At 47.2% G+C, this 25747-nt stretch overlaps 1 protein-coding gene across 3 annotated transcripts in view; it reads left to right on the top strand.

Moving 5' to 3' along the window:
- The window catches only part of PLCL1 (phospholipase C like 1 (inactive)), a 163018-nt gene that overhangs the window by 105055 nt on the left and 32216 nt on the right, over positions 1-25747 (top strand). For 2 of the 3 annotated variants that reach the window (XM_077319338.1, XM_077319340.1), the window contains exon 2: positions 21551-24022. In XM_077319338.1, the coding sequence (XP_077175453.1) occupies positions 21551-24022 (2472 nt within the window). Of the gene's footprint in view, positions 1-17271; positions 17393-21550; positions 24023-25747 lie in introns of those variants that run through there. The other variant, XM_077319339.1, reaches the window with a different exon arrangement.

The following is a 25747-nucleotide window of genomic DNA, read 5'->3' as shown; positions in this document are numbered from 1 at the left end:
AGCCAGGAGGCAACATCAGGGGAAGGCCTCAGCCCCCATGCCCTCTTGTTGACTGTTCAGAGGAACTGGCTGGCCCCTGTGTAAGGCAGGAGGCTGGGCTAGATGGACCCCTGGTCTGACTTGGCAGGGCACTTCTGTTGTCCTCATGCACCACCTCCTCTCTTGATGTCTAGTAGAGTTAATTTAAATTTCCAAAATTTACGTATTTAAAACATTTATATCCTGCGTGCTCTGCTGTACAGCTCCCAAGATGGCTCTCAGCAAAGGAATAAAATGAGATTAACATTCTAAAACAATAGTCCAGCATTAAAACACTTGGCAAAACGCAGCAGTAGTTGCAAACTCATTTAAGGAGCCATAAAACCAGAAGTTGGTGAAACCATCGTCAATGGGACTATAACAGCAAGAAGACATTAAAAAATTCAAATAAAGGAGCACAAAGCAACTGCCAGGAGTCTGAAAGGAGAGAGCCGGTGGCCGGTTGGTCCTTTCCCCCATGGCAGAAGGTTTCATGTGCATCTTTCATTTAGTGTATCGTTCTTATCATCAGAGTCAAGAGTATCAGCAATACATAAGATACATTGGATGTATACAATAGATCTTCTGTACAGAAAATATACAATCAGTTGGGACAATAGTAATAATAATGTCTGTTGTGGGCATTCTCCATTGTGATCCTTGATGTTTTGCCAATTACTGTGGCTGGGACTCAAACTCACTGACCACGGCCACACAACTAGGAATACCCATAAAAGCCTGTTGACTCCAGCCGTGAAAGCCTTCGTCAGTTCAGTAATAAAATGATCGAGGCATTAGGCCATGTTCTTCTGCACACTTCTTCAGATAGGGGTACCCTGAATCCATCTTGGTTGGTCTTCAAGATGCCCCTGGACTCAGATTTTGCTTTGTTGCTTCAAACCGACATGGCTGCTTACCTGAACCCAGTTCGCTGCCTCAGAGAGATAAGATTTAGACCAGGGGTAGTCAAACTGCGGCCCTCCAGATGTCCATGGACTACAATTCCCAGGAGCCCCCTGCCAGCATTCGCTGGCAGGGGGCTCCTGGGAATTGTAGTCCATGGACATCTGGAGGGCCGCAGTTTGACTACCCCTGGTTTAGACCCATGGAAGGCGGATTGTGTTTATCCCTAATTTTAACATCTTTTCATCCAGGCACAGTGGAACCATTCTGCTCATAACAGGGGTTCCCCTTCTGTACAGTAACCATCCTCTGGATTTCCATAATCATTATAGTTTTGTCAGGAATCAAGCTGAGCCCAGCCCGTAGAGTCTGTGGTAAAGAGACATCCAAGGAAGAGCTTTATTAAACGGAAACTACAGAATTACTGGAAAGAGCCAAGATCTCCAGAGCAAAGATCTTGGCAGTTATGAAGATACCATAGACATCTCAGGGTTATTATAGGATACATTCAGTAGGGGCAGGGGACATAGGCATTTAGGCGGAAGAGCACAAGCCACCAAAGGTGCAAGATTTCCCAGCCGGGCCAGATGGCTCAGCTTTGATCCCAACAGTTACATTTCTGTTGAGTCTCCGCTGTCTTTGCAAGGTCGAAGGAGCAGTTTGATAAAGCAGGCAGATAGTATGGCTTCCATAGCGAAGATGGTTCTGCTTGTGAGATTCCTGTTGAACTCCCTAATAAACAGCCTGTTTTAAGTTGAAGAAATGTCTTTATTTCGGAAAGAAACATATAGGACTGCTCCACCTTTGCCAAGACTGAAGATCATTGAGCATTCCTCCTGGATCACCTTCCCTCTATACCAGGGGTAGTCAAACTGCGGCCCTCCAGATGTCCATGGACTACAATTCCCATGAGCCCCTGCCAGCATCCGCTGGCAGGGGCTCATGGGAATTGTAGTCCATGGACATCTGGAGGGCCGCAGTTTGACTACCCCTGCTCTATACCATCATGTTGGCATGGAAAATCCCAGGCGTTCTTAGGCTGCAGCGGGAAGAAAGAGTGGCAAAGCAGGTGTCCAGACAGAACAGGGCAGCGATGCCTCAATGACCAAGGGCATTGAGAACTCTCCTGGCTTCAAAAGGGAGATGTCCGGGCAGATTTACTGCACCGACCCCCTTCCCCTGGGATGGTTGGCAGATATCCTCACGCGCAGACCTTGACTTAGGGCTCAAAAAGAAGAACACAGTCTGCTAATCTTCAAAGCAACCACTAGCCTAGGCATCAATAAGCACATAGGAAAGGGTGCTACAGCCGTCATGTCAAGAGCCTGTGAACCCAGGGCCTGGGCAGTCCTGTAGGGCAGGGGTAGTCGACCTGTGGTCCTCCAGACGTTCGTGGACTACAATTCCCATGAGCCCCTGCCAGTGTTTGCTGGCAGGGGCTCATGGGAATTGTAGTCCATGAACATATGGAGGACCACAGGTTGACTATCCCTGCTGTAGTGGCTCTGCTGCTATTCAGAAGCCTCCATTGGCAGATGCTCTACCTGACTCCGCCCACTTGGCGAGCTGTGGCCCCCATGGCCCCCATGTTGGGGACCCCTGTCCGTCCGTGTCTCTGAAGACATCAAGACGACAACACAGTCCACCCCTTGGCTGGACGCATTCCTAGAATGTGCAGCTCAGGACGCTCCATTGCAGCGACCTTGTTGCAGCCTGACAATGCTCCTTACTCATTAAAGAATTGTGCAAAAAGGGATAACGAGGCACATGATGAAACAGTGAAGGAGAAAGGTGGCACGTTGGCTGAGAAGTGCGGGATCCTTCACAGAGCATTGCGCTGTTCTCTGGGGACCCACGTGTTTCTCCGAAACCAAGCAAACCTTTGTCAAACTGTTACTGTGCCCTTCCTTTCTCCTCCCCTCCATGGAGGCACCTTGCTTGGTTCTCTGTCTCCCAGAATAGCTCTCTTGCTTCGTGACTCTGTAGGATTGACAATTCCTAGACAGGCATGACGTGACTTTCAGGTTTCCTTCAGAAGTGATGTCACACCATTGCTCAACAATGCTGTCCCTGGGAAAGCATTGTTACAGATGGCATGCAGGCCTAACTCATGAGTAGACCTCTGTCTGCTAGCCTCCTAAGGATATGGTTTGCAACTGTTTCAGTTTGACCAAAGGAGCAAAAATATTTATTTTAATTAGTTCCATTCCATATGCTCTGCATAATAGTGTTTGGCTAGGATATTCAGGCTGCAGGGAGCATTTGGGGCCCACTGATATAACATTTGGAAAAAAGGAAGGGATATGATGGGACTGTCTAGGATTAGCAAAAGCTCTATGGTAAAATGTGGAGGAGAGATGTTTTGTATTGCTAGTCACCCTAAGAATCAAATTGAGGAATATGATACTGATATTTGTTAACAGAGGTTCATTATACAAAGGAGAAGAACATGAAGCTGCTTAAAGAATAAAATAGTTTTTATTAAAAACAGAAACAAACTTTGTGAATAAGAGAGCAGAGAGAGAGAGAGAGAGAGAGAGAACTGTTTAACTGACTAACTGTTGTTCTGGAAGCAGCCAGGGAGGAAGCGTGCTGGAATTCTCCAGTTCAGCCAAACAAAACCTAGGAGGAGATTATTTGAAAAGCACCAGGAAATTCTGTTCTGAATCTATTAATTACATATCTCTGATATCCCCTGTAGGATAGTCTTCATATATGACAGATCTTGTATGTTCCATCAATATCCCCCCCCCCCCAATGCCTTTAAAGTGGCACAGAGTAAACAGGGATCAAACTTAACGTTAGGGAGTTGGCTTACACTCACAAGGCATCAAGGTCTCACAGAATACATGCTTGAGATCTCTGTGTCATAGGCCTCAGTCGTCACAAATGAAAGTTTACAAGCGCTCTTCAAGGACTCGCATAAGTTTCTGCCTTTGCAGATGATTGGTCCGTGATGTCGTCTTTCCTCACATCAGCCAGACGTTTCCAGAGTCCTGAGACATTTTCTGGGCATAGAAATATCAGTGGGGTGGGGGGATTGCGAGAGCTGGCCAGCTGGATGGCTTTTCACCAGTGGCTTTTCCCAGGGTCTCCCTGTGAAGATACCGGGTGGGCCACCTTGCCCTTTGTGGTGGTAGGCCTACAAGAAAGCTCTGCAGTGTCTCTCTTTTCTCTCGTCAATGTATTCACACGAGGGCTGGCATTTTTAAAAGGTTTCCGGCTAATCCACGGCTGGTCTGAACTTTAGCACAGATGCCGAGCCGGCGCCGGGAGACTTCCTGAGAACGGCGAGGCGAAGGGACACATCCTCCGGCTCAGGTCATCGGCTTGCTGCGAGCCTGTCTCCGACAGCACGCCCCTCCTGAGCGACACAAGTAGCTGGACAGGACGCTTTGCTCCCACGCATGGTCTTCCTGCAGCCAGAAAGGACAAGGCGAGATCGTGGGAAAAATGCACAGTGCACGCCCATTGACTCCTTGTGGGACTGTTACTCTCATGTAGGAACTCTGAACCTTTTGTTTAGAAGACACAAGAATGGGGAGGCACCAGGCCGCTGTGGAAAAAGGCATCAGCTCTCGGTACAGGAAAGCAGAGGCAGCGTTACAGGCCATGCCTTTGGGTGTGTTTTCTTGAGTTTTCCCCTTTCCTTTATGGATCACAAGCTCCTTCGATGGGGAGCCTTGAGGCGTACAATAAAATCACCGTGCAGATGTCAACGGCAGGGACAGAACAATGATAAAAGAATATTGTGCCCCAATAGAGAGACACAATTATCACATTAATACTTACCAGGAGACTGAGGGAAAGATATTTCCGGTCAGAACAACATTCATAATTGTCTGAATGCAAATCTTGCAAAGAGAAAGAGATGCACAGCTGAGCGGGATTAGAACCTGCAAGTACATCGCAGCATGGCCCTTCACCCTGGAGCTTCACACCTTTGCTACGTGAGCTTGTCTGTGTTTGTGCATGGGACGTACATTTCACCCACCCATGCACACGTATGCACACACACATGCACACACGCACGCGCATACTCAGGGTTATAGTGCAGGAGCTAATAAAACACCTTTGAGTTGACACCTTGCCAGTGTGCAGGTGGCACACAGTGGTGGCAGTGTTGGTGGTACCTCTGGAGGTGGCCGTTCCAGTTGTCTGCCCTGTGCTCTCTGGGGGAAGGGATTGCAAGCAGGTGGGAGCACAGGCCAGGGGCCGTGAGAGTTGGTGGGCAGGGAGAAAAGAGCCAGCTGTGGGCATACCAGTGAGCAGAAAGGAGTAGGAGAGGGGTCCCAGCCAGAGGCTCCCACCAATCAAGATCCCAGGAAACTCAGGCTTTGTGTATTGTATGTGTGTGTGTATAAGAAAGAGAGAGAGAGAGAGAGGATTCTAGCTAACTCTTTATGGCATTGTGCAGGCTGTCGAACTTTCCCAGAAATAGACCTCTTTGTACTTTTCTAGTTGAAGAGTGCCCATGCACAGAGCTCCTCAGGGGCCCAGATTGGGAACTAATCTTATTCCTTGCCCCATGCAAATAGATTTGGGGGAGGGGGGGAGAGGTGGCAGTGGGGAAGCCTGCCAATTAAGATTTCCTTTTCTCTTGCCAGTGGAGACAAATAGGTGTTGTGGCACCATCTTGACTCCTCCACTCAGGCTCCAGACCTTTGCCTTTTGTGCTAGTCTCCGGGCAGTAGCTGGAGATCTCCCCAAATGACACCTGGTCTCCAGGTGATAGAGGTCAGTTCCCCTGGAGCAAGAAGCTACTTTTGAAGGTGGCCTCAACAGCCTTGGACCCAGCTGAGGACTTCCCTTCCCTTCCCTTCCCCAAAGCCCACCATGTCCGGTCTCCACCCTCAAATTGCCAGGAATGTCCCAACCCAGAGTTTCTTGGTGTGCAGACAGCACGTTCTTGGATGATCAAGCTCACAGAGTTCACGAGTTTTATGTGCAGTTGCTTTTAAAACGGTATTTCCTCCCCCTTGGCTTGCATTATCAACGTTTCTGCTTGTGAAAGATTTGCTAATAAATCCTGTTAAAAGCATTGGAGGTGAAATTTTGACAAAAAGAAAGCAGATGTACAGGCTCGACAGTAAACAGAACGGGAACTTGGTTCCACTTCCTGAAGGACAAAGGCATTGTGTTCCCGTTCTGTAAATAGGAACTGCTTGTGAGATCAAGGTACATTGACTTATTTTCATCAAAATCCTCTCTCATCCATGGCCATCTGCAACCCTGAATTGGATCCTTGGTCCATCAGAACAGAAATTATCTCCTCAGACTGACCATGGCGTTCCAGGGGTCTCATAAAGGTCTTCCTTCTCACCTGGTTCTTTTAGCTGAAGATGCTGGGGATTGAACCTGGGATGTTCTGTAGTCCGATTACTGCTCGCTCACGAACTCTTCAGAAAACAAAAACATATTGTCTGTCTTCAAATTTGTTGTCTCACCAAACACTGAATCATAGATTCAATGAATCATAGAGCTGGAAGGCGTCTCCAGGGTCACCAAGTCCAAACCCCTGCAGAATGCAGGAAATTCATGACTATCTGCCCATCCACAGTGATCCAAATTCCACTCCTATATGATTCCCCCCCCCCCCGAAAAAAAACAACAACAGCAGAACCCCTGGCCAGTGTTGCTTGGAGGAAATTCGCCTCCTGACCCCGAAGTGGAGATCAGCATTTCCCTGGGCAAGCTAGAAAGGGCCACAAGAGCCAAGCACCGACACAATCGCTTCTGCCCACCCACTCAAAATTTACTTAAATTTACAGAATCAGCATTTCTGTCAGATAGATATCTAGCCTCTGCCTAACAACTTCCAAAGAAGGAGAACCCTCCACCTCTTGAGGAAGCCTGTTCCACTGAGGAAATGCTCTGTCAGGAACTTCTTCCGGATGTTTAGACGGAATTTCTTTTGAATTAATTTCATCCCATAGGTTCTGGTCCATCCCTCTGAGGCAACAGAAAACAATTCTGCTCCGTGCTCTGTATGACATCCTTTCAAGTTCTTGAAGATGGCTATCACATCGCCTCCTAGTGGTCTTCTCTCCAATCTAATCCGATCAAGCTCCCTCAACCTGTCCTTATACAACTTGGCTTCCAAACCTCTTACCATTTTCTTCCTCTGGATGTGATCCAGTTTGTCTGTATCCTTCTTCATTTGTGGTGCCCAAAACTGAACACAGGACTCCAAGTGAGGTCTAACCAGAGTGGAGAAAAGCCATACCATCACTTCGAGCTATCTGGACACACTACTCCTTTTGATACAACTCAAAATCCCATTTTTCATTTTAGCCACTGAGTCACAGTGCATAATCATGATCAGTGTATGGTCTAGATCATTTTTGCGCACACTACTGCCAAGACAGGTCTCCCCCACCCTATAACGATGCATTTGTTTTTTCCTACTTAAATGAAGAACTTTGCATATATCACTATTGAAGTTCATGTTATTCATTGTAGTCCAGTTTTCCAGCCTGTGAGGATCATGCTGTATCCTGATTCTGTCTTCTGCTGTGTCTGCCACCCCTCCCAGTTTAATATAATCTGCAATCTTGGAGATTATCTGCAAATTTAATAGGAACCCCTTGTATTCCTTCATCCAAATCCTTTATGAATATCTTAGACCAGCGGTCCCCAACCTTTTTGCAGTTGAGGACCGCCTCCAGGAGTGGGGAAGAGCCAGCGGCCTGGGTGCCGTGCATGCGCGTTTTTGCCAGCAGGGGGCGCTAATGTACATGCGTGGCAGCTCCGCCGGCATGGCGGCGGCTGCGCCTGCCTCTTCCCCCCCCCCATCGCAGCAAGAAGCTAGCCAGGCTGCGAGCAAAGTGTCCGCTTTGGGGGGGGGAGGCAGGCGCGGCCACCGCTGGCCTGTTACTGAGGCCTTCGCAGCCCGGTACCGGTGCATGGACCAGGGGTTGACGACCCCCGTGTTAGACAATTTCCTTTTCCTAAATGAATCCTTTTTATTTCTCAAATCTTTGGAAAGCTGTTTATGGAGCCACCCTGGCTTCTTTAGGCTCTTCCCATTTTTCCTTCTTAAGGGAATTGTTTGTGATTGTGCCTTCAGTCTTTCACTTTTAAGAAACTCCCATCCCTCTTGAACTCCCATCTCTTTAAGTTTATCCAACCATTAGATTCTACCCAACATAATTTTGAGTTTGTTAAAATTTGCTTTCCTGAATTCCAACTATGTACATTTTTTCTCTTCTCCAAGATTGTAAATTCCAAAATGTCGTGGTCACTGCTACCAAGTGTGCCCACTACTTTCACCTCATCAACCAGTTCCTTCCTATCGGTGAGAATCAAGTCTAAAATTGCGGACCCCCCTAGTTGTCCATTCCACCTTCTGGGAAATGAGGCTGTCAGCAAGACAAGTCAAGAATTTATTGGACTTTTCATTTTTAGCCAAGTTGGTCTTCCAACAGGTATCCGGGTAATTGAAATCACCCATGATCACTGTGTCCCGTCTTTTTGAGAACTTTGTAACCTGGTCTAGAAGAGTCTCATAGAGTCTCTTCCTCTTGTAGTCCATGGACAACTGGAGGACCACAGATTGACTACCCCTGTTCCTTAGATTTCACCGTCATTGTCCCAGAAGATGAAACTTAGTTTTCACAGCTTGTAAGCCCATGCATATTGTCTTAAGTTGACATATTTTAATAGCTTGTGTCTCTGGGTGGAGTTGTGGGCAGGTGGATAAGCCTGGCCGTAAACTGGAAGGTTCCTTCCTGCTCACTGAACAGCCCGCTTCTCATCACTCTGTTAAGAGGACTTGAGGTCTGTGGGCAACTTATCTATATTACACATCTAAGGTCACCTCTCCATTCCAGTTGATTTGTGCCCCAACGCTTGACTTATGGTCTCTCTTTATCTCGCTCTGAAAACATAATCTGAAAACTGTTTCTGAGACATAGCTGACAAGCCCGGTTTGGAAGCAGATGGCCTGTTCTGGTGGACATTTGCAGCACTTTAACAAACATCTAATGTTGTTTTCTCAGGACATTCGTAGGGCTCGAAGCCACTTTACCCACAGTTCTTGATTCACCACACTCTCCAAGATACATGGATTGACTGACTCACATTCTAGCTGCATCTGACTAAGTGAACAGCCATTTCTGCTATTTCTGCAGAAGCCAACATTGACTCAGGAAAGCTCCTCCCCTACCACAAATTTTGTTAGTCTTTATGGTGCTCCTGGACTCCAGTTCTCTTCTTCTGCTATAGAGTATTTTCATAGTGATCTTTCCTCCAGGTATGGTCTCTCCCCTTCCCTCTTTATATGCATTTCCCCCAAAAAAGTGTAGCTTACCTGGGCCTGGTCTAATCAGTCCTCCTTGCAGTGACCCTGTAGGAGAAAATACGAGGGCTATTATTAACTGACACGAGTTACAGATACAGGAATAAATATCCCAGGCAGAACAATGATTTGGTACATTGGTGTTTCTATCTTGTATTAAGAACTGCACTCACCCAGCAGTTTATTGGTTAGATTTATTAAAATACAGCTCCAAGCTAGCTATGAAACTCACACTATTTACAAAACTATAATCCTGCAAATCATGGTAGTGTACAAATATCCAACCATAAAAACACTTAAAATCAAACATTTAAAACATTATAAAACTATAAAAACTTGACAAGATTGCCTAAGGCAGATTTCCAAATTGTCGTACTTTGCATGTTATGGCTATCTGTTTGGTGACCTCAGTATTTCCCCTGGAAAGGAGGCTCTTAATCTCCATTCCTCAGAGTCACCGAGAAACTGGGGTAAGAGGGGGGCAATGATTTTATTTCGTCATCCAGTCATTCCTTTCTCTTTCTTGCAAGAAGTCAGTAAGAGGTTTCCAGTTAGTAAAGACTAACAAAATGACCGCCTTGATTGTCTCCCAGGAGCATTAGCCAGCTGCCTGGAAGCAGTGATGAGGTGGCTCAAGCAGAGTTGTCTGAAGCTCAACCCGGAGGTCCTATGGCTAGGTGGGAAGGGTCCAAGTGAGGAAGCATGCCTGCCCAATCTGGATGATGTGCAGCTATCAGTGGTTCGCTCCACCAGGGACCTGAGCATGATCCTGGATGCTTCTCTGCAATGAAGGCCCAGATCACAAGAGTAGTGAGCCTTAGGGAAGGGTGGCATATAAATGCAATGAATGAATGAATGAATGAATGAATGAATGAATGAATGAATGAATGAATGATAATAAAATTGTGGCAGGGTATGAGCTTTTGCTCAGTTTTTCAAATATATCTCAAATGTCTGCTCACTTTGTCAGATGCAGCTAGGATGAGAGTATATCTGTCTTTATACCTTGGAGCAGTGGTAGTCAAACTGTGGCCCTCCAGATGTCCATGGACTACAATTCCCATGAGCCCCTGCCAGCAAATTCATGGGAATTGTAGTCCATGGGCATCTGGAGGGCCGCAGTTTGACTACCCCTGCCTTGGAGTATTAATGCTGTCTGTTATCCAGTGATGTCTATGCTTAGAGGAACTCTTGTCCTTATCAGCATCAACTGCACACAACCTTCAGGGTCCCTGTTTACTCCTTGACTTTCTGTATGGAGATTCCTAACCATGCTCAGTGCTGATTATTTTATATGGAGCAGCAGCCAGTTGTATGAGAAGTCTCAAAAAGAATCTTGTTACTGATGCAAGAAGCCTCTGGAAACCAGCTCTCTTTGAATCTTCCTGCAACTGGCAGTATTATTTTAAGCCGGCGATGCTTCATCTCCCCCAGCTATCTTCTTACTGTATAAATTGTGATCCAATCAACTCTTAATTGCATTAGAGATCTCCATCAAATCCAATTGAAGAAGTCATTTGCAAATTAAAACATTCCCGCATTGACAAACTCTGGGAGTAAATTAAACAGCCAGATTTTTTGATACGAGGCAGTACCACTAGAATTTCCTGGGGAGCCAGGCTGAAGCATCCCAGAGCTGAGGTTGTCGTAGATTTTGCCTCATTTCACTCTCCTGCTTGTTGTTCGTTCAGTCTCTGTCTGTCTCTCTCAAAGGCCACCTAGCCACAGCCAAGTGATGGCCCCCTTCGTGGGGTTTTCAGGGCATGAGATGAACAGAGATTGCCCTCACCTACCTCTGCGCAACAACCCTTGTTTTCCATGGTGGCCTCCCCTCCAAGGACAAACCTGTTGACCCTGCTTAGCTCCTGAGATCTGATGAGATCCAGTTAGCCTGGGCTCTCCAGGTCTGAGCTGCCCTGAAACAGGAATGAGCGAATGAGACACAGGCTGGACTTGTGATCTAGCACGAGGGCTTGAAGTAATGATTACTCTACTGATGCTTTCAGGTGCATACTTATGTCATTTTGTCCCTGGGGCAAGTGGGTGGGCAGAGCTTTGTGATGCAGGGGCTGGGGGTGGAGCCTTAACAGAGAAATGCCCACCTTGTGAACTGGACCCCTCCCTGGCACCCGATGTCCTGTCACTCCCACCAAGAGGTGACGACCGGCCACGTTGGGCTGCAAATTTCTGGCTCATGCCTACAGTTGGGACAGTGGGACAGGGGATTAGCAGCCATCAGGGAGGCAGCCCACACTACCGCCTGCGCCAGAGGGAGCTGTGCCGGGCGGCTGTCCGATGCAAGCAGCCACCATACCTGGCCTTGATGCCACAGCCGGTGTGGGTGCTGCTGAACCATCCTCTGCCCACCAGGACAGGTGTCACTAGGCTCGGGCCAGTTGGGGTGCGTGGCTTCCACCACCCCTGGGTGCTACAGGGCCCAGGCCACCCCATCAAGTATGGCGCCCAGAATGTGAGCCCCAGTCAGCATACCCAAAATATGCCATTGGCTTCTTTGCCTGTCTCCACATCACAAGTATAAACTGGTTTTATTCCAGAGCATTTTTCATGGCTTTTCTGACATATAAGGCTCTCACCTAACCCCTTTTGAACTGGTGCCTATTTCAGTTCACTCTTTTAGTCTGCATAAATTTGGATACGATTAAAACCATTGTTTCAGGGGTGGGGAAGCAGGCACGTTCCTGGCCTTGTTTTGAGGTTCTAGCTCAGGGGTAGTCAAACTGCGGCCCTCTAGATGTCCATAGACTACAGTTCTCATGAGCCCCTGCCAGCGGATGCTGGCAGGGGCTCATGGGAATTGTAGTCCATAGTGGGTACCATCTTAGAAGAGATATTGCAACCCTCACCAGCTTCTTAGTAAAAGGATTTTCAGTAAAAACCAAATCCAAAGAAATATACTTCCTGGTTAATTGCTAACTCTTTTAAAATCAATTAACACGGCAAACCTTTCTGCCTTATCCACTAGGGACTCAAAGGATTTGTAGCTTTGTAAGAACACAAAATAATTCTTTGTTAGGAATTCCTTGGTTTGGCAGGTCCCCCAGAAATTAGTTGAAACTTTTGAAAGGTAGCTCTATCCATAGCTCAGTTTCAAGCAGTTGGTGTCTTTCAGCAAATTAGTCTACAATGAATGCAGAAGTGAGTCTGCTTGAGGTTATTTTAGATTTCTATCAGAAGTGAGCATTACAGCTCTTTCACTGGAAGAGCATCTTGAAGTAACAAAATGAATCTCAGAGAATCGTATAATCAGCCACATTAACCAGGGGTAGTCAAACTGTGGCCCTCCAGATGTCCATGAACTACAATTCCCAGAAGCCCCTGCCAGCGAATGCTGGCAGGGGCTTCTGGGAATTGTAGTTCATGGACATCTGGAGGGCCACAGTTTGACTACCCCTGATTTATACTTTGCAGTTATGACTGTTGTGGGACAAAAAAGAGAAAGAAATTGTACGGTGAACCTGTGGGAATAGGAAAAAGCTTGACCCGATGTAGAATCATAGAATCATAGAATCATAGAATCACAGAGTTGGAAGGGGCCATACAGGCCATCTAGTCCAACCCCCTGCTCAACGCAGGATCAGCCCTAAGCATCCTAAAGCAATTCTTTGTGCTTGCTTAATCATTTTCTTTGGATTTTAATCCAAACTCCGGCAGAAGGACTTGCAGCGGATGAATCACATTAACCTGCCGTTAAAAGTTGTTAAATCCCTGCTCTGGTAAACATTGTGGAAGATAAAATACTTGATGCTTCAAGGTCTTATTTTGTTGTGATCTAATTGGGACCATGGGTTTCCGGGTAGGCTTGATCTAGATGGCACAAGGTGGCATCAAAGCTCCTTCAGAGCATGAAAAGAGAGAACACTGAAATTGTACATGCTGTATTGGAGAACAGATGCGTGTTTGCTTTTGACGTGTGTCCTAGCAGTAGGGTTGCCAGCCTCCAAGTGGGACCTGAGAATCCTTTGGAATTACAGCTCCTCTCCAGACTATAGAGATGAGTTCCCCCCTGGAGAAAACAGCTGCGTTGGAGGGGGGACCCTGCTCCAATAACACTGGCTCCATGCTGCGTTTGCACTATATTGCACCCTTGTATAGGCTTAGTCTCTGCCCCAAACTAACCCCTAATCATAGAGTTGGAAGGGACCTCCAGGGTCATCTAGTCCCACCCCTGCACTATGCAGGAATTAACAACTACCTGCCTACCATTTGGAGGAGTTGGGAGAAGGAGGAAGGATTATCTCAGGAGCTGACTGCTAGCTTTGCCCTCTGCTGAGTAGGCCTTTGTGCTATAAAAGGTTCTTGCTTGCCAGAGGCGCATGCTGAAGGCGCGCGCAATAATAACAAAACCCAAAGGACTCTTGGGGTCTGGATCAAACCAGAATACTCTGTTAAGAGTACTCTGGCCACTGGACAGACAGGCAAGCCGGTTGGAGGAGGAGGCACTCAGGGGTGGGGCAGCTGCCCTGAGTGGGTGCTAAGCGTTGAGTGGCACTTAAGCTATGAGACCACACTCTTCTTCCAAGCCCTTACCAGAAATATTAAGTGGAACAGATAACTCTTCTTCTTTTGTTTGTTTTTAACATTTCTTGCTAGCCCAAGCTCATGCTGAGCTTCAGGTTTTCCAACACTCTGCCTACATGCATTGGCTATTTGTTTATGTTCCTCCTTGATTATAAGGTCCTCCTTCCATTTCCTAAATGAGACTTCTGTATTACTCAGTTATTTTGAAAACTGTTTATGGAGGCACCCTGGTTTCTTTTGGTTCCTCCCAAATTTCCTTCTCAAGGGAATTGTCAGCGATTGTGCCTTCAGTATTTCACTTTTCAAAAACTCCCAGCCTTCTTGAACTTACATCTCCTTAAGTTTTTCTGACCCCGGGATTCTACCCAGCGTAACTTTACATTTGTTAAAATTTGCTCTCCTGAAGTCCAGCCTGTATGTGTGACTACTACTGCTTTTCTCTTCCCCAAAATCATAAAGTCCAAAATCACATGGTCACTACTACCAAGTGTGCCCACAAGTTTTACCTTGTCAACCAGTTCTTCCCTATTGGTGACAACCAAGTCTAAAACAGCAGACCCTCTGGTTGCCCCTTCCACTTTCTGGGAAATGAAGTTGTCAGGAAGACAAGTCAAGAATTTATTGGACTTTTCATTTTTAGCAGAACTGGTCTTTCAACAGATATCTGGGTAATTGAAATTTCCCATGAACACTAGATCCAGTCTCTGAGAACTTTGTAATCTGGTCCAGGAGCATCTCATCCAAGTCCTCTCCCTGACCTGGTGGTCTATAGCAGACCCCCACCATAATACCACTATTATTTCCTACTCCTTTTATTTTTATCCAAAGACTCTCAACTGAACTCTCATGCTCAGCCACATGCATTTCCTCACAAGTATATACATTCTTAACATAGAGTCTTTGTCTGTCCCTTTTCAATAAGCTGTACCTCTCAATCCTATTATTCCAGTTGTGAGAGTTATCCCAGCAGGTTTTTGTAATGCCTATTAGATCACAGTCCCCTTCGTTTATTAGAACTTCCATTTCATCCTGCTTGTTTTCCATACTCTGTGCATTAGTGGAGAGACATTGTAATCTTTCAAGCTTTTAGTTTTGGACTTGCCTGTAAGTTAATAGTTCCCTGCATATGTGCCGTTCCCTTTAGGCCTGCAGTGTTTCATCTACAGTGATCGCCATTGAAGTAGGCTTTGAATGTACGCCTTGCTCCCCCATTGGACTTTAAAGCCCTCCTCACCAGGTCCGCAAGACTCTTCCTAAAGACTTTTTTCCCACCCTCGTGAGGTGCAAAAGCTCCCAATAGAACTCATCACATTAGCGCAGTCCATGGTCTAAAAACCCGAACCTTTTCCGATGACACCAATGATGCAGCCAGTCATTTATCTGCATTATTTCTCCCCTCAAGGCCACGTAGTCTTGCAATACATATTTTATGTGTTAAGAACTGGTGTGTGTTAAAACCAGACCTTTGAAGAAGAATGGCCAAAACATGTTGGTCTATTGGTTCATATAATTCATATAATACACACTGTTTTGCAACAGCCTAAGGCCGTGGTTCTCAACCTGGGGATTGGGACGCCTTGGGGGGTCGAACAATCCTTTCACAGGGCAAGCAGCTTGGCACCATCCACACAACAGCCTTGCAGGGTAGATCAAGATAGAGCGTTCATTTGTCTGGAGCAGCGGAAAAGAGCAAAATCGGCATGGTGGGACAAGAGGCAGAGCTGAACTGAGAAACCCCGGGAAAAAACAATTTATGTACAATCATGAACAATGGATCTTCACAAGATTGGTCAGTTTTGGTTTAATTTCTGTGAAGGAACACCTGCATAATTTTATGGTTGGGGGTCACCATAACTGTATTAAAGGCATTAGGAAGGTTGAGAACCTCGGTATACATGTTTTTAATTCCTAGAGATTTTTTTAAATTGTGCATAATAAAAGGAATGTAATTGTAACATTTATACAGACATTCAACCCTGAGCTTGTTTCTCTGCAACGAGATAGTCCCATCTGGGAGTGATGGGAGACAAGGACACCCAAAGTGTGTTGTAAAGGGCCGGGGGGGGGGGAGAAGGTGTCCTTCGGGGCCCACCTCCAATTAATCGAAGGACCACATGTGGTCCGGGGCCCACAGGTTGGGGATCGCTATTTTATAGCACAAAGGCCCACCCAGCAGAGGGTGGAGCTAGTAGTCAGCCCTAGGCAAGACTGCCAACTAATGCAACAAAATCAGAGTCCAGTAGCACCTTTAAGGATGCACAGTAATGGGTTTAAACTATAAGTACAACGATATAGGCTAGATATCAGGGAAAAAATTTTCACAGTCAGAGTAGTTCAGCAGTGGAATAGGCTGCCTAAGGAGGTGGTGAGCTCCCCCTCACTGGCAGTCTTCAAGCAAAGGTTGGATACACACTTTTCTTGGATGCTTTAGGATGCTTTGGGCTGATCCTGCGTTGAGCAGGGGGTTGGACTAGATGGCCTGTATGGCCCCTTTCAACTCTATGATTCTATTATTCTATAACAACAAAGATTTATTCAACTGCTTGCACTCGAAAGCTTGTGCCGTGAATAAATCTCTGTTGGTCTTAACGTTGCTACTAGACTCAGTTTTTGTTGTGCTACTTCAGGCCAACAGGGCTACGCATTTGAATCTTCCAACTAGCTAATGTGATTAGCAGCAGTTCCCCACTACCCAGGCAAGGAACTGACCAAAACACTCGAAACAGCCCCATCTCTCCTACAACCTATATACCCTCATACCCTCAGTTATTTAATAAAAAATGAAACTCATAAACTATTTACCTTTCCAACAGTACACCACACTCCTCCCCACATTCAACATAGTCCTGTAAATTCTCTGGCTTATGTTGGGTCCTTGATGAATGCTACACGGCTGTGGGAATTGGGGAAGACGGAGCAGTTGTCATCATGGAATTGCCAACTGGGTGCTTACAAGCACCTTCATTGCTGTATCAGTTGTAATTCCAAGAACTCTCCAGCTCCTGCATGGAGACTGGCAACAATAGATAGGTCACATACCAAGCATGTTTCGCATTGCAGTGGCAGAACTGGGCCTCAGACCTGAAATAATGGAAGAACATTGTGAAAGACCCACCAATGTTCATAATTCTGCCTTCAAGGAAGGCAGTCCTCTGTTAGGACTTCTTGAGGGGAAGGAAGGAAGGAAGGAAGGAAGGAAGGAAGGAAGGAAGGAAGGAAGGAAGGAAGGAAGGAAGGAAGGAAGGAAGGAAGGATTTTCCTGTACTTCCAGACTGAGAGTCTTTTCTTTTCTAAAATAATATCTCAAAATGCCAAGTTGTTCTTTCTAGGTAATATTGATTTATTGACTGTATGGCAACTGCAGAAGATCCCAAGCTATGGGTGAAGGTACCTAGGTCCAATGAATAAAGGTGTGAATGGACTGGCTTCTTATTGGATAGTGAAGATTCTATACATGGTTGATTGGCTGGCTCGCCTAAACCTCTGACCAGTGAACCAATAGGAATGACTGGGTTGATTTGCCATTTTGCCCATCTCTGTTGCCCAGGCAACACAGCAACAAGGCCCTAAATACCAGATGGGGAGACTCAGATGGATCCTTGTACCTCATATCTGGGATCAACCCTCAAAGTGGTGAGATGAGCGAGGCACGGAGGGGCCCATGGAGTCGAGGGGAGCCGTACGAAGTGTGGGAACTTGCAGAGTCGGGGTGGGTGGGGGGAAGCTCTTTGCATCCTTCCGATCTGGGACCTGTCCATGTTTCTGTACTTGTGTTCTTTTCTGACTCTTTGAAAGTCCCTTTCCTGTTGGTCTCAAATTGCTGGCCTGGAACTAATTTGAATCTGATCCTGTCTCTTTGTTCCCATACACTAGAGCAGCCTTCCTCAACTTTTTTAACATTGAGAACCCCCCTGAAACCTTCTCTATGCTTCTCTAACCTTCGAGTAACCTGAGAAGTGGTGCAATAGTGCAGAATATGGTTGGGAAGCATAGCTGTGTGCATGCCCACTGGGGCAACTCCCCTTCCCACCCCTGCAGGCTCATCATTTTGGTGTGGGGGTGGGTGGGTTGTCATGACTTCATATGGTCATATCACCCAATAAATTTTAACAGTTTTTTAAATGTAAAAATGAATTAACTCCCACCCATTTTGGAAACCTAACATTTCACAAAACCATGGTTAAAAAAGCCTGCACTAGAGAATGAAGGAGGTAGAAGTGGATGATACCCACACCACATGCAGGTGGATGACCACTTTTTGAAGGGTTTCCCTATATATAACATACACACACACCGAGCAGAAAGGCAAAGAAAGTGGGTAGGCATTTTCTCCTTGTCACTTAGAGTGGAAAGCTTCCAGGTGGGTCCTGGAGAGCTGTGAGAAATTTAACTGACCTCCAGATAGGGTTGCCAGGGCCTCTCTGATCAATGGCGGGAGATGGGTGGAAAGTTTCCAGGTCCAGATTGTGAAACTCCTGGAGATTTGGGGATGGAGCCTGGGGAGGACAGGGACCTCAATGGGTGGGGTCCATCCTCCAAAGCACCCATTTTCTACAGGGGGGGAACTGACCTCTGCAGTCTGGAGATGAGCTTTAATTCTGGGGAATCACCAAGTTCTATCTGGGGGCTGGCAATCCTACCTCTAGACCAGTGGTCCCCAACCCCTGTCTGGGGATCAGTCAGTAGCAGGCCACAGCTCCTCCTCGTCCTCCTCCCCAGCTGTTGCCTCAGGGGCTGCCCTGCCACTCTGCCACCGGCTCACCTTTGGTGCTCTCCAGCGGCTGCCATGGCTGGGGCTCCCCCTAGGCGTGGCACTGCGCAGCTGCTGCTAGCAGCACCCCCCAGTGGGCGACGGGAAGTCAGGGGCGGTGGCGGGAAAGCAAGTGGAGCAGGGGCTTAGGCAGTGGTGGCAACATCCCTTGGCAAAAACTACCCCCCCCCCCCCACCGGGCCTCAGTAAAATTGCCAAATGTTGACCGGTCCCCGGTGATAAAAAGGTTGGGGACCACTGCTCTAGGCTACAAAAATAATCTCCCCAGAAGAAAATGGCTGCGTTGGGGGGGGGGGTGTGAACTCTATTGCTGTATATTGCTGTGTGTGAACTCTGTTGCTTGTGGCGCAAAGAGCCTCTTGTGGCGCAGAGTGGTAAGGCAACCGTCTGAAAGCTCTGCCCATGAGGCTGGGAGTTCAATCCCAGCAGCCGGCTCAAGGTTGACTCAGCCTTCCATCCTTCCGAGGTCGGTAAAATGAGTACCCAGCTTGCTGGGGGGTAAACGGTCATGACTGGGGAAGGCACTGGCAAACCACCCCATATTGAGTCTGCCATGAAAACGCTAGAGGGCGTCACCCCAAGGGTCAGACATGACCCGGTGCTTGCACAGGGGATACCTTTACCTTTACCTTACCTGCTGAGGCCTCTGGCCTGTCCAGGCTCCTCCTTCCACAAGCTCCACCACTCACCCAACGGGAAATTGACATCTCTAGGGCCCATTATGCACAGCTGCCGAAAAGGCGATTTCGGGTCACATGGAAAACGCGGAGGGGGAAGACCCCAGTTATGCACAGGGCGGGGCGCGACGGCGGCAAAACCCAAGGTAACCAATTATGCACGCGGCGATCCTGGCGCCACTTCTGGTTGCGCCCCGGTCACCCGGAAGCTGCGCTTTCTTCCGCGTTTCGCGACTGCGGCTTTTTCGGCGGCATGTACCAAAGCTGCGGCCGGTTGCAGCCGGCACCGTGCGTTATTGGTGATTTTAGTCGCCACCATTCCACCCTGAATGTGCGCTAAAACCCCCGTGCATAATGGGTCTAGGGCTGTTCTATAAATCCTGAATCTATGGGTCACAGCTTCAAATTATATATAGAGGCTCATGGGAATTGTAGTCCATGAACATCTGGAGGGCCACAGGTTGACTACCCCTGCTGTAGAACTTCTCATGTGGACTTCACAATGAGAGAGGAAAGAAATTAAATGATGAGACTTTCCTAGTGAATTCCATAAATCCAGGACCATTAAAATAACAGTATGTCTCTAAGTTTTGTGGTCAAGTTTTCTCACCTGTGGCCCCATCCCTCCGGGATGCACCTTTTCGTGTCACTTGAAGGAGAGTCTTCCTTTGAAGACTTTCCTCATCGCTGAAGCACATTTTTATTTTCAAGGATATGTTTCCTGGCAATACCTGGGTCCTATTCTGCATGACTTTACCTTTGTTTATTTTTTACTCGTCACTGATTTGATTGTAGCTTTCTGGAAGTGTGGTTTTGATCTTGTATGTCCCAGAAGTGAGAACTGTGAGTAACAAGTTTCATGAAGACAAACACTTGGCTAAGAAGCTTGAATTGTGGCAGGGCTGTAAGATGTTCAAAATCCACCTGTCACAACAACAAAAGGCCATTTGTGAAATCTCCCATCATCACCACTGGAGATCTCCCACCATCACCACTGATCTCCAGGCTACAGAGAAAGAATAATAGAATAGAATCATGGGGCCATGTAGTCTGACCCCCTGCTCAAGGCAGGATCAGCCTAAAGCTGGGGTAGTCAACCTGTGGTTCTCCAGATGTCCATGGACTACAATTCCCATGAGCCCCTGCCAGCCCCTGCCATGGAATTGTAGTCCATGGACATCTGGAAGACCACAGGTTGACTACCCCTGGCCTAAAGCATTCACGAAAAGTATCCGTTCAGCGGTTGCTCTAAGACTGCCAGTGAGGGGGAACTCACCACCTCCTTAGGCAGCCGATTCCACTGCTGAACTCCTCCGACTGTGAATTCCCCCCCCCCTCCATATCTAGCCAGTACCATTCATTACTGCGGATCCTCTCCTCTGCTGCCCACCTCCTCAGATTCAGATACATTTATTTCGGTCAATGACCAGTCCAAAATACAAAACAGTAAAACAGTATATAAGATTGATTAAAAGTTCCAAAATACTTCATGCGTTCAATAGATCCATCCTAACCCTTGTACATATTTAGCCAGGCACTTCTATATTTAATTGCTAATCTTGCATATTTGGCAATGATATAGGATGAATTCTTATTTTTATCCGAAAGGAGTTCCTTTAATTTGGCTTGTCTTGAAGTAGCCCTTAAGTCAATGATGATGGAATACAGTAATTCCTGACACAATTGGTTGTAAGTACAGCAATCAAAAACCACTTGTTTGGTGTTCTTGATGTTACGGTCCTGGCAGATGCAAGTTCGTTCCTGGGGTGGAAACTTATTATATTTTCCCTCTACCCTCCTCTAAGTGACAACCTTTCAAGTACTTCAAGAGAGCCACCGTGTCCTTTCTCAACCTCCTTTCTCCCAGGCTGAACATTCCCAAGTCCCTCAGCCTTTCCTCCTTGTCACTCTCTTCTACACCCTCTCAGTTTCCACAAGCTCTCCAGAAAGTTCTTTGAGCCCTCTCAGGTGTACACCATCTGGCCCAGGAGATCTGAATTCATCCAGCGCGGCCACTATGCAGCCTATAAATATGCCCTCTTCTTCTCTAAGATCCATCTTGGTCCACTTTTCTTTCGGAATGTAAGTGTAGGCCTTTGACCCGAACACTTTTAGATCATTCAGTCTGGGCTCACACCCATATCACAGTTTCACATGTGGGAGTTCCATTGGTTTCAGTTTGACTGGTGTTCAAGTAAATTCGTACAGATCAGCTAGCCTTGAATTGATTTAACTGCTCATTGTGGTAGTTAATGCACATGCTTACGTGTCACAATTTGGCCCTGTGTTTGACACCTGTCAGAAAGTGTCCACTTATTTATTTGTCTCTAATTTGCTTTGCAGGACCCTTCGAACCAGAAATGTGGGAGTAAGAAGACCGTGTCCTTCAGCAGTATGCCATCGGAGAAGAAGATCAGTAGTGCGAGCGACTGCATCAGCTTCATGCAGGCTGGCTGTGAACTCAAGAAAGTCCGACCAAGCGCCCGCATTTATAACAGGTTTTTTACTCTGGACCCCGACTTGCAAGCCCTTCGCTGGGAACCATCAAAAAAAGACTTTGAGAAGGCTAAACTCGATATTTCTGCTGTGAAAGAGATCCGGTTAGGTAAAAACACGGAGACGTTCAGGAACAATGGTCTTGCTGATCAAATTTCTGAAGACTGTGCCTTTTCAATCATTCATGGGGCAAATTATGACTCCCTTGACTTGGTTGCAAATTCAGCAGATGTGGCCAACATTTGGGTGTCAGGTTTGAGGTACCTGGTTTCCCGGAGCAAACAACCGCTGGATTTGATAGAAGGTAGTCAGAACACGCCCCGGTTTGCGTGGCTTAGGTCTGTATTTGAGGAGGCAGATATTGATGGGAACGGGATCATGTTGGAAGATACAGCTGTGGAATTAATAAAACGACTAAACCCTGCCTTAAAGGAGTCCAAGATCCGGTTGAAATTCAAGGAAATCCAGAGGAGCAAAGAGAAGCTAACAACCCGTGTCACAAAGGAGGAGTTTTGTGAAGCATACACTGAACTTTGCACTCGACCAGATGTGTATTTTTTGCTTGTGCAAATCTCTAAGAACAAAGAATGCCTAGATGCAAATGACCTCATGCTTTTTTTAGAAGCCGAGCAAGGCGTTCTGCACATAACTGAGGAAATGTGTCTTGATATCATTCGCAGGTATGAATTTTCTGAGGAAGGACAGTTGAAGGGTTTCCTGGCAATTGATGGATTCACACAATACTTGTTGTCCCCAGAATGTGACATCTTTGATCCCGAGCATCGAAAGGTTGTCCAAGACATGACGCAGCCTTTATCACATTACTACATCAATGCATCTCACAATACCTACCTAGTAGAAGACCAGGTACGAGGGCCAGCAGATATCAACGGTTACGTCAGAGCACTGAAAATGGGCTGCAGAAGCATTGAGCTGGATGTTTGTGATGGTCCTGACAATGAGCCCATCATTTGCAACCGAAACAGCATGATCTCACCTATTACCTTTCGCTGTGCCATTGAGGTAATCAACAAACTAGCCTTTGTTTCTTCAGAATATCCCCTCATTCTCTGCTTGGGAAACCACTGTTCTGTACGACAGCAGAATGTTATGGTTCAGCAGATGAAGAAGGTTTTTGGAAATAAGCTCCATATAGAGACTCCGTTATCATCAGATGTGTACCTCCCATCTCCGGAGAAACTAAAAAGGAAGATCATCATTAAAGGGAAGAAATTGCCGTACGGTCAGGATTTGTTAGAGGGTGAGGTAACAGATGAGGACGAGGAAGCTGAAATTTCTCGAAGGATGTCAGAAGAATCCTTGGAGGAACCAAAGACAACCTGGTTATGCAAGGGGCTCTCTGATATGGTCTCTATATGTAAATCTGTCAAGTTCATTGGTTTTGAGAGGTCCATGAAAAGCCAGAACTATTGGGAAATCTGCTCCTTCAGTGAATCAGTGGCCAACAAAATTTCAAATGAATATCCAGAGGACTTTGTCAACTACAACAAGAAATTTCTCTCTAGAATATACCCTAGTGCCATGAGAATAGACTCTAGTAACTTAAACCCACAGGATTTTTGGAACTGTGGCTGCCAGATAGTAGCCATGAACTATCAAACGCCAGGACCAATGATGGATTTGTATACTGGATGGTTTCTACAGAATGGGAGATGTGGCTATGTCCTGAGGCCTTCGGTGATGCGGGAAGAGGTTTCCTACTTCAGCGCAAATACAAAAGGGATTGTGCCAGGAGCGTCTCCTCAAGTTTTACATGTCAAAATCATCAGTGGCCAAAATTTCCCAAAGCCCAAAGGAGCATGTGCCAAGGGAGATGTCATAGATCCCTATGTGTGCATAGAAATCCATGGCATTCCTGCAGACTGTGCGGAGCAGAGAACGAAAACAGTCCAGCAGAACAGCGATAACCCTATTTTTGATGAGAGTTTTGAGTTCCAGATAAATCTGCCAGAACTGGCCATGATCCGTTTTGTCGTCCTGGATGACGATTATATCGGTGACGAGTTCATTGGCCAATACACCTGCCCCCTGGAGTGCTTGCAGCCAGGCTACCGGCATGTTCCTTTGCGCTCCTTTGTGGGAGACATCATGGAGCATGTGACACTTTTTGTACACGTTGCAATAACAAACCGAAGTGGTGGAGGGAAGGCTCAGAAGCGCAGCCTAGGGGTCAGAATTGGGAAAAAAACAAGAGACTATACCATGCTGCGGAACATCGGCCTTAAGACCATCGATGAGATCTTCAAAGCTGCGGTCCAGCCCTTAGAAGAGGCAATGGACATGAGAGACAACGTGCAGGTAATGGAAGCATCTGGCGTCCTATTCCTCCTCTGCCTCCTTTGTATTTCAAAATGTGATTCAAGTTTGGAATGATGAATTATAGCTTTGGTCATGAAAGTACAAAGCCGTGGGGCAGAAGGGGCCGTGGAGGAAAGGAACTCTGAGGCAATGTTGTGTTCCAAATTTCCACCATGTTCTGCTGGACTGACCAGCAGCAGTGGGCTCATTCCTGCACTTTGAAATGGATGGTTCTCTACAGGTAAGGGGGCATCAGACCTCCAGGCATGTAGTATGGTGGGTTGGAGACAAGTGGCCATGGGCAGAATGTCTCCCATCTGTATCTGTAGCATAAATAAAGCCCAACTGGGGTGGTGGGAGGAGTTGAGACTCATTGGCTATCTGATTGGCTGTCTGTCTAATGAATGGCCAATCAGGTAGGCTGTCCCACTTCTGGCCACATCCCCCTCAAACTTCTTCCACATGGAAGAAGTGCCAACCCGCTGTACTGACTGTGAGAGGTAAAGCAGCCAGCAAATGCAAGCTGGGAGGGGAATGGTCTGGGACTGTGGGACTGGGTTGGGGAGAAGGGAGCCCTCGCCAGCGCTCTCCCCACTCTGAGCAGCCCCACTGCGGCCTCACCAGGCTTTGGCAGGGATGCCCAGGGGAGGAGCCCGTCCCAGTGCTCCCCCTGCCCTGAGCAGCCCCACTGTGGCCTCACTGAGCCTTGGCGAGGTTGCCTGGGTTGGGGGAAAGGAGGGAGCCCCCGCCAGCATTCCCCCTGCCCGAAGCAGCCCCACTGCGGCCTTGCCAGGCTTCAGCAGGGCTGTCCAGGGAGGGAGGGAGCGGCTGCCAGTGCTCCACCCACCACAAGAAGCTGCACCGCAGTCCCGCCAGGCCTTGGCAGGGTTTCCCAGGACGGGGTGGGGGAAGGCTAGCGCCCCTTGATTTTTGGTACAACAGACTTGTCTGCTAGTACGGAACAAGGGCACAGTTATAGCATGGCTCACCCATGCCCTGGAATCACTGTTGAGATTTGCAAATCAGGAAATCTAGACTGTGCTATTTAATTTGCTTTAAGGTTGATTATCTTTGGTTTGAATTAGCACAGCATTGTATTGATGTTTGTCCAGGAAGAAAGAGATTGGCACATGTTCTTAGAATAGCTCAGGACCAAAACAGAGAAAACAGTTTATGGTTTTGTTAATTTCTTTTTTTTTTGGTCAACATTTCATTTCTATTTAGGTCCTTTGAGGCAGGGGTAGGCAAACTGTGGCCCTCCAGATGTCCATGGACTACAATTCCCATGAACCCCATGAGCTCATGGGGATTGTAGTCCAAGGACACCTGGAGGGCCACAGTTTGCCTACCCCTGCTTTAAGGCTAGAGACCTGCGTGGGTTCTCATGCCACTGAATTTTTGGTATCGCTGCCTTTGTTTCGGTGTGTTAGCAAGAGGAGAAAAAACTGGGCCAGCACTTGTCTAGCAGCGATGCTAATCCCTGTTTTCACATGATTTCAGCCCCAGCCTGGCCCTGGCCCACGGTAGGCCTTCTGTTGCCCCGCATTCCCTTTTTTGCACTGGGGCCCAATGGGGCCTATTCCAGCCCAGGTCTGCTTCCGTCAGGAATGGCCGCTTCAGACGCTGAAGCGCACAACCCTGCCACACTAACTGCTACCAAGAGCCTGCTGTATTCCCCACAGAACGGACTTCAATGCTTGTATAAATCCTATTCTTGTTGTTCTA

This window comes from Paroedura picta, chromosome 2 (assembly GCF_049243985.1).
Source record: "Paroedura picta isolate Pp20150507F chromosome 2, Ppicta_v3.0, whole genome shotgun sequence".
NCBI lineage: Eukaryota > Metazoa > Chordata > Lepidosauria > Squamata > Gekkonidae > Paroedura > Paroedura picta.
This window is presented reverse-complemented; position numbering and strand designations above follow the sequence as displayed.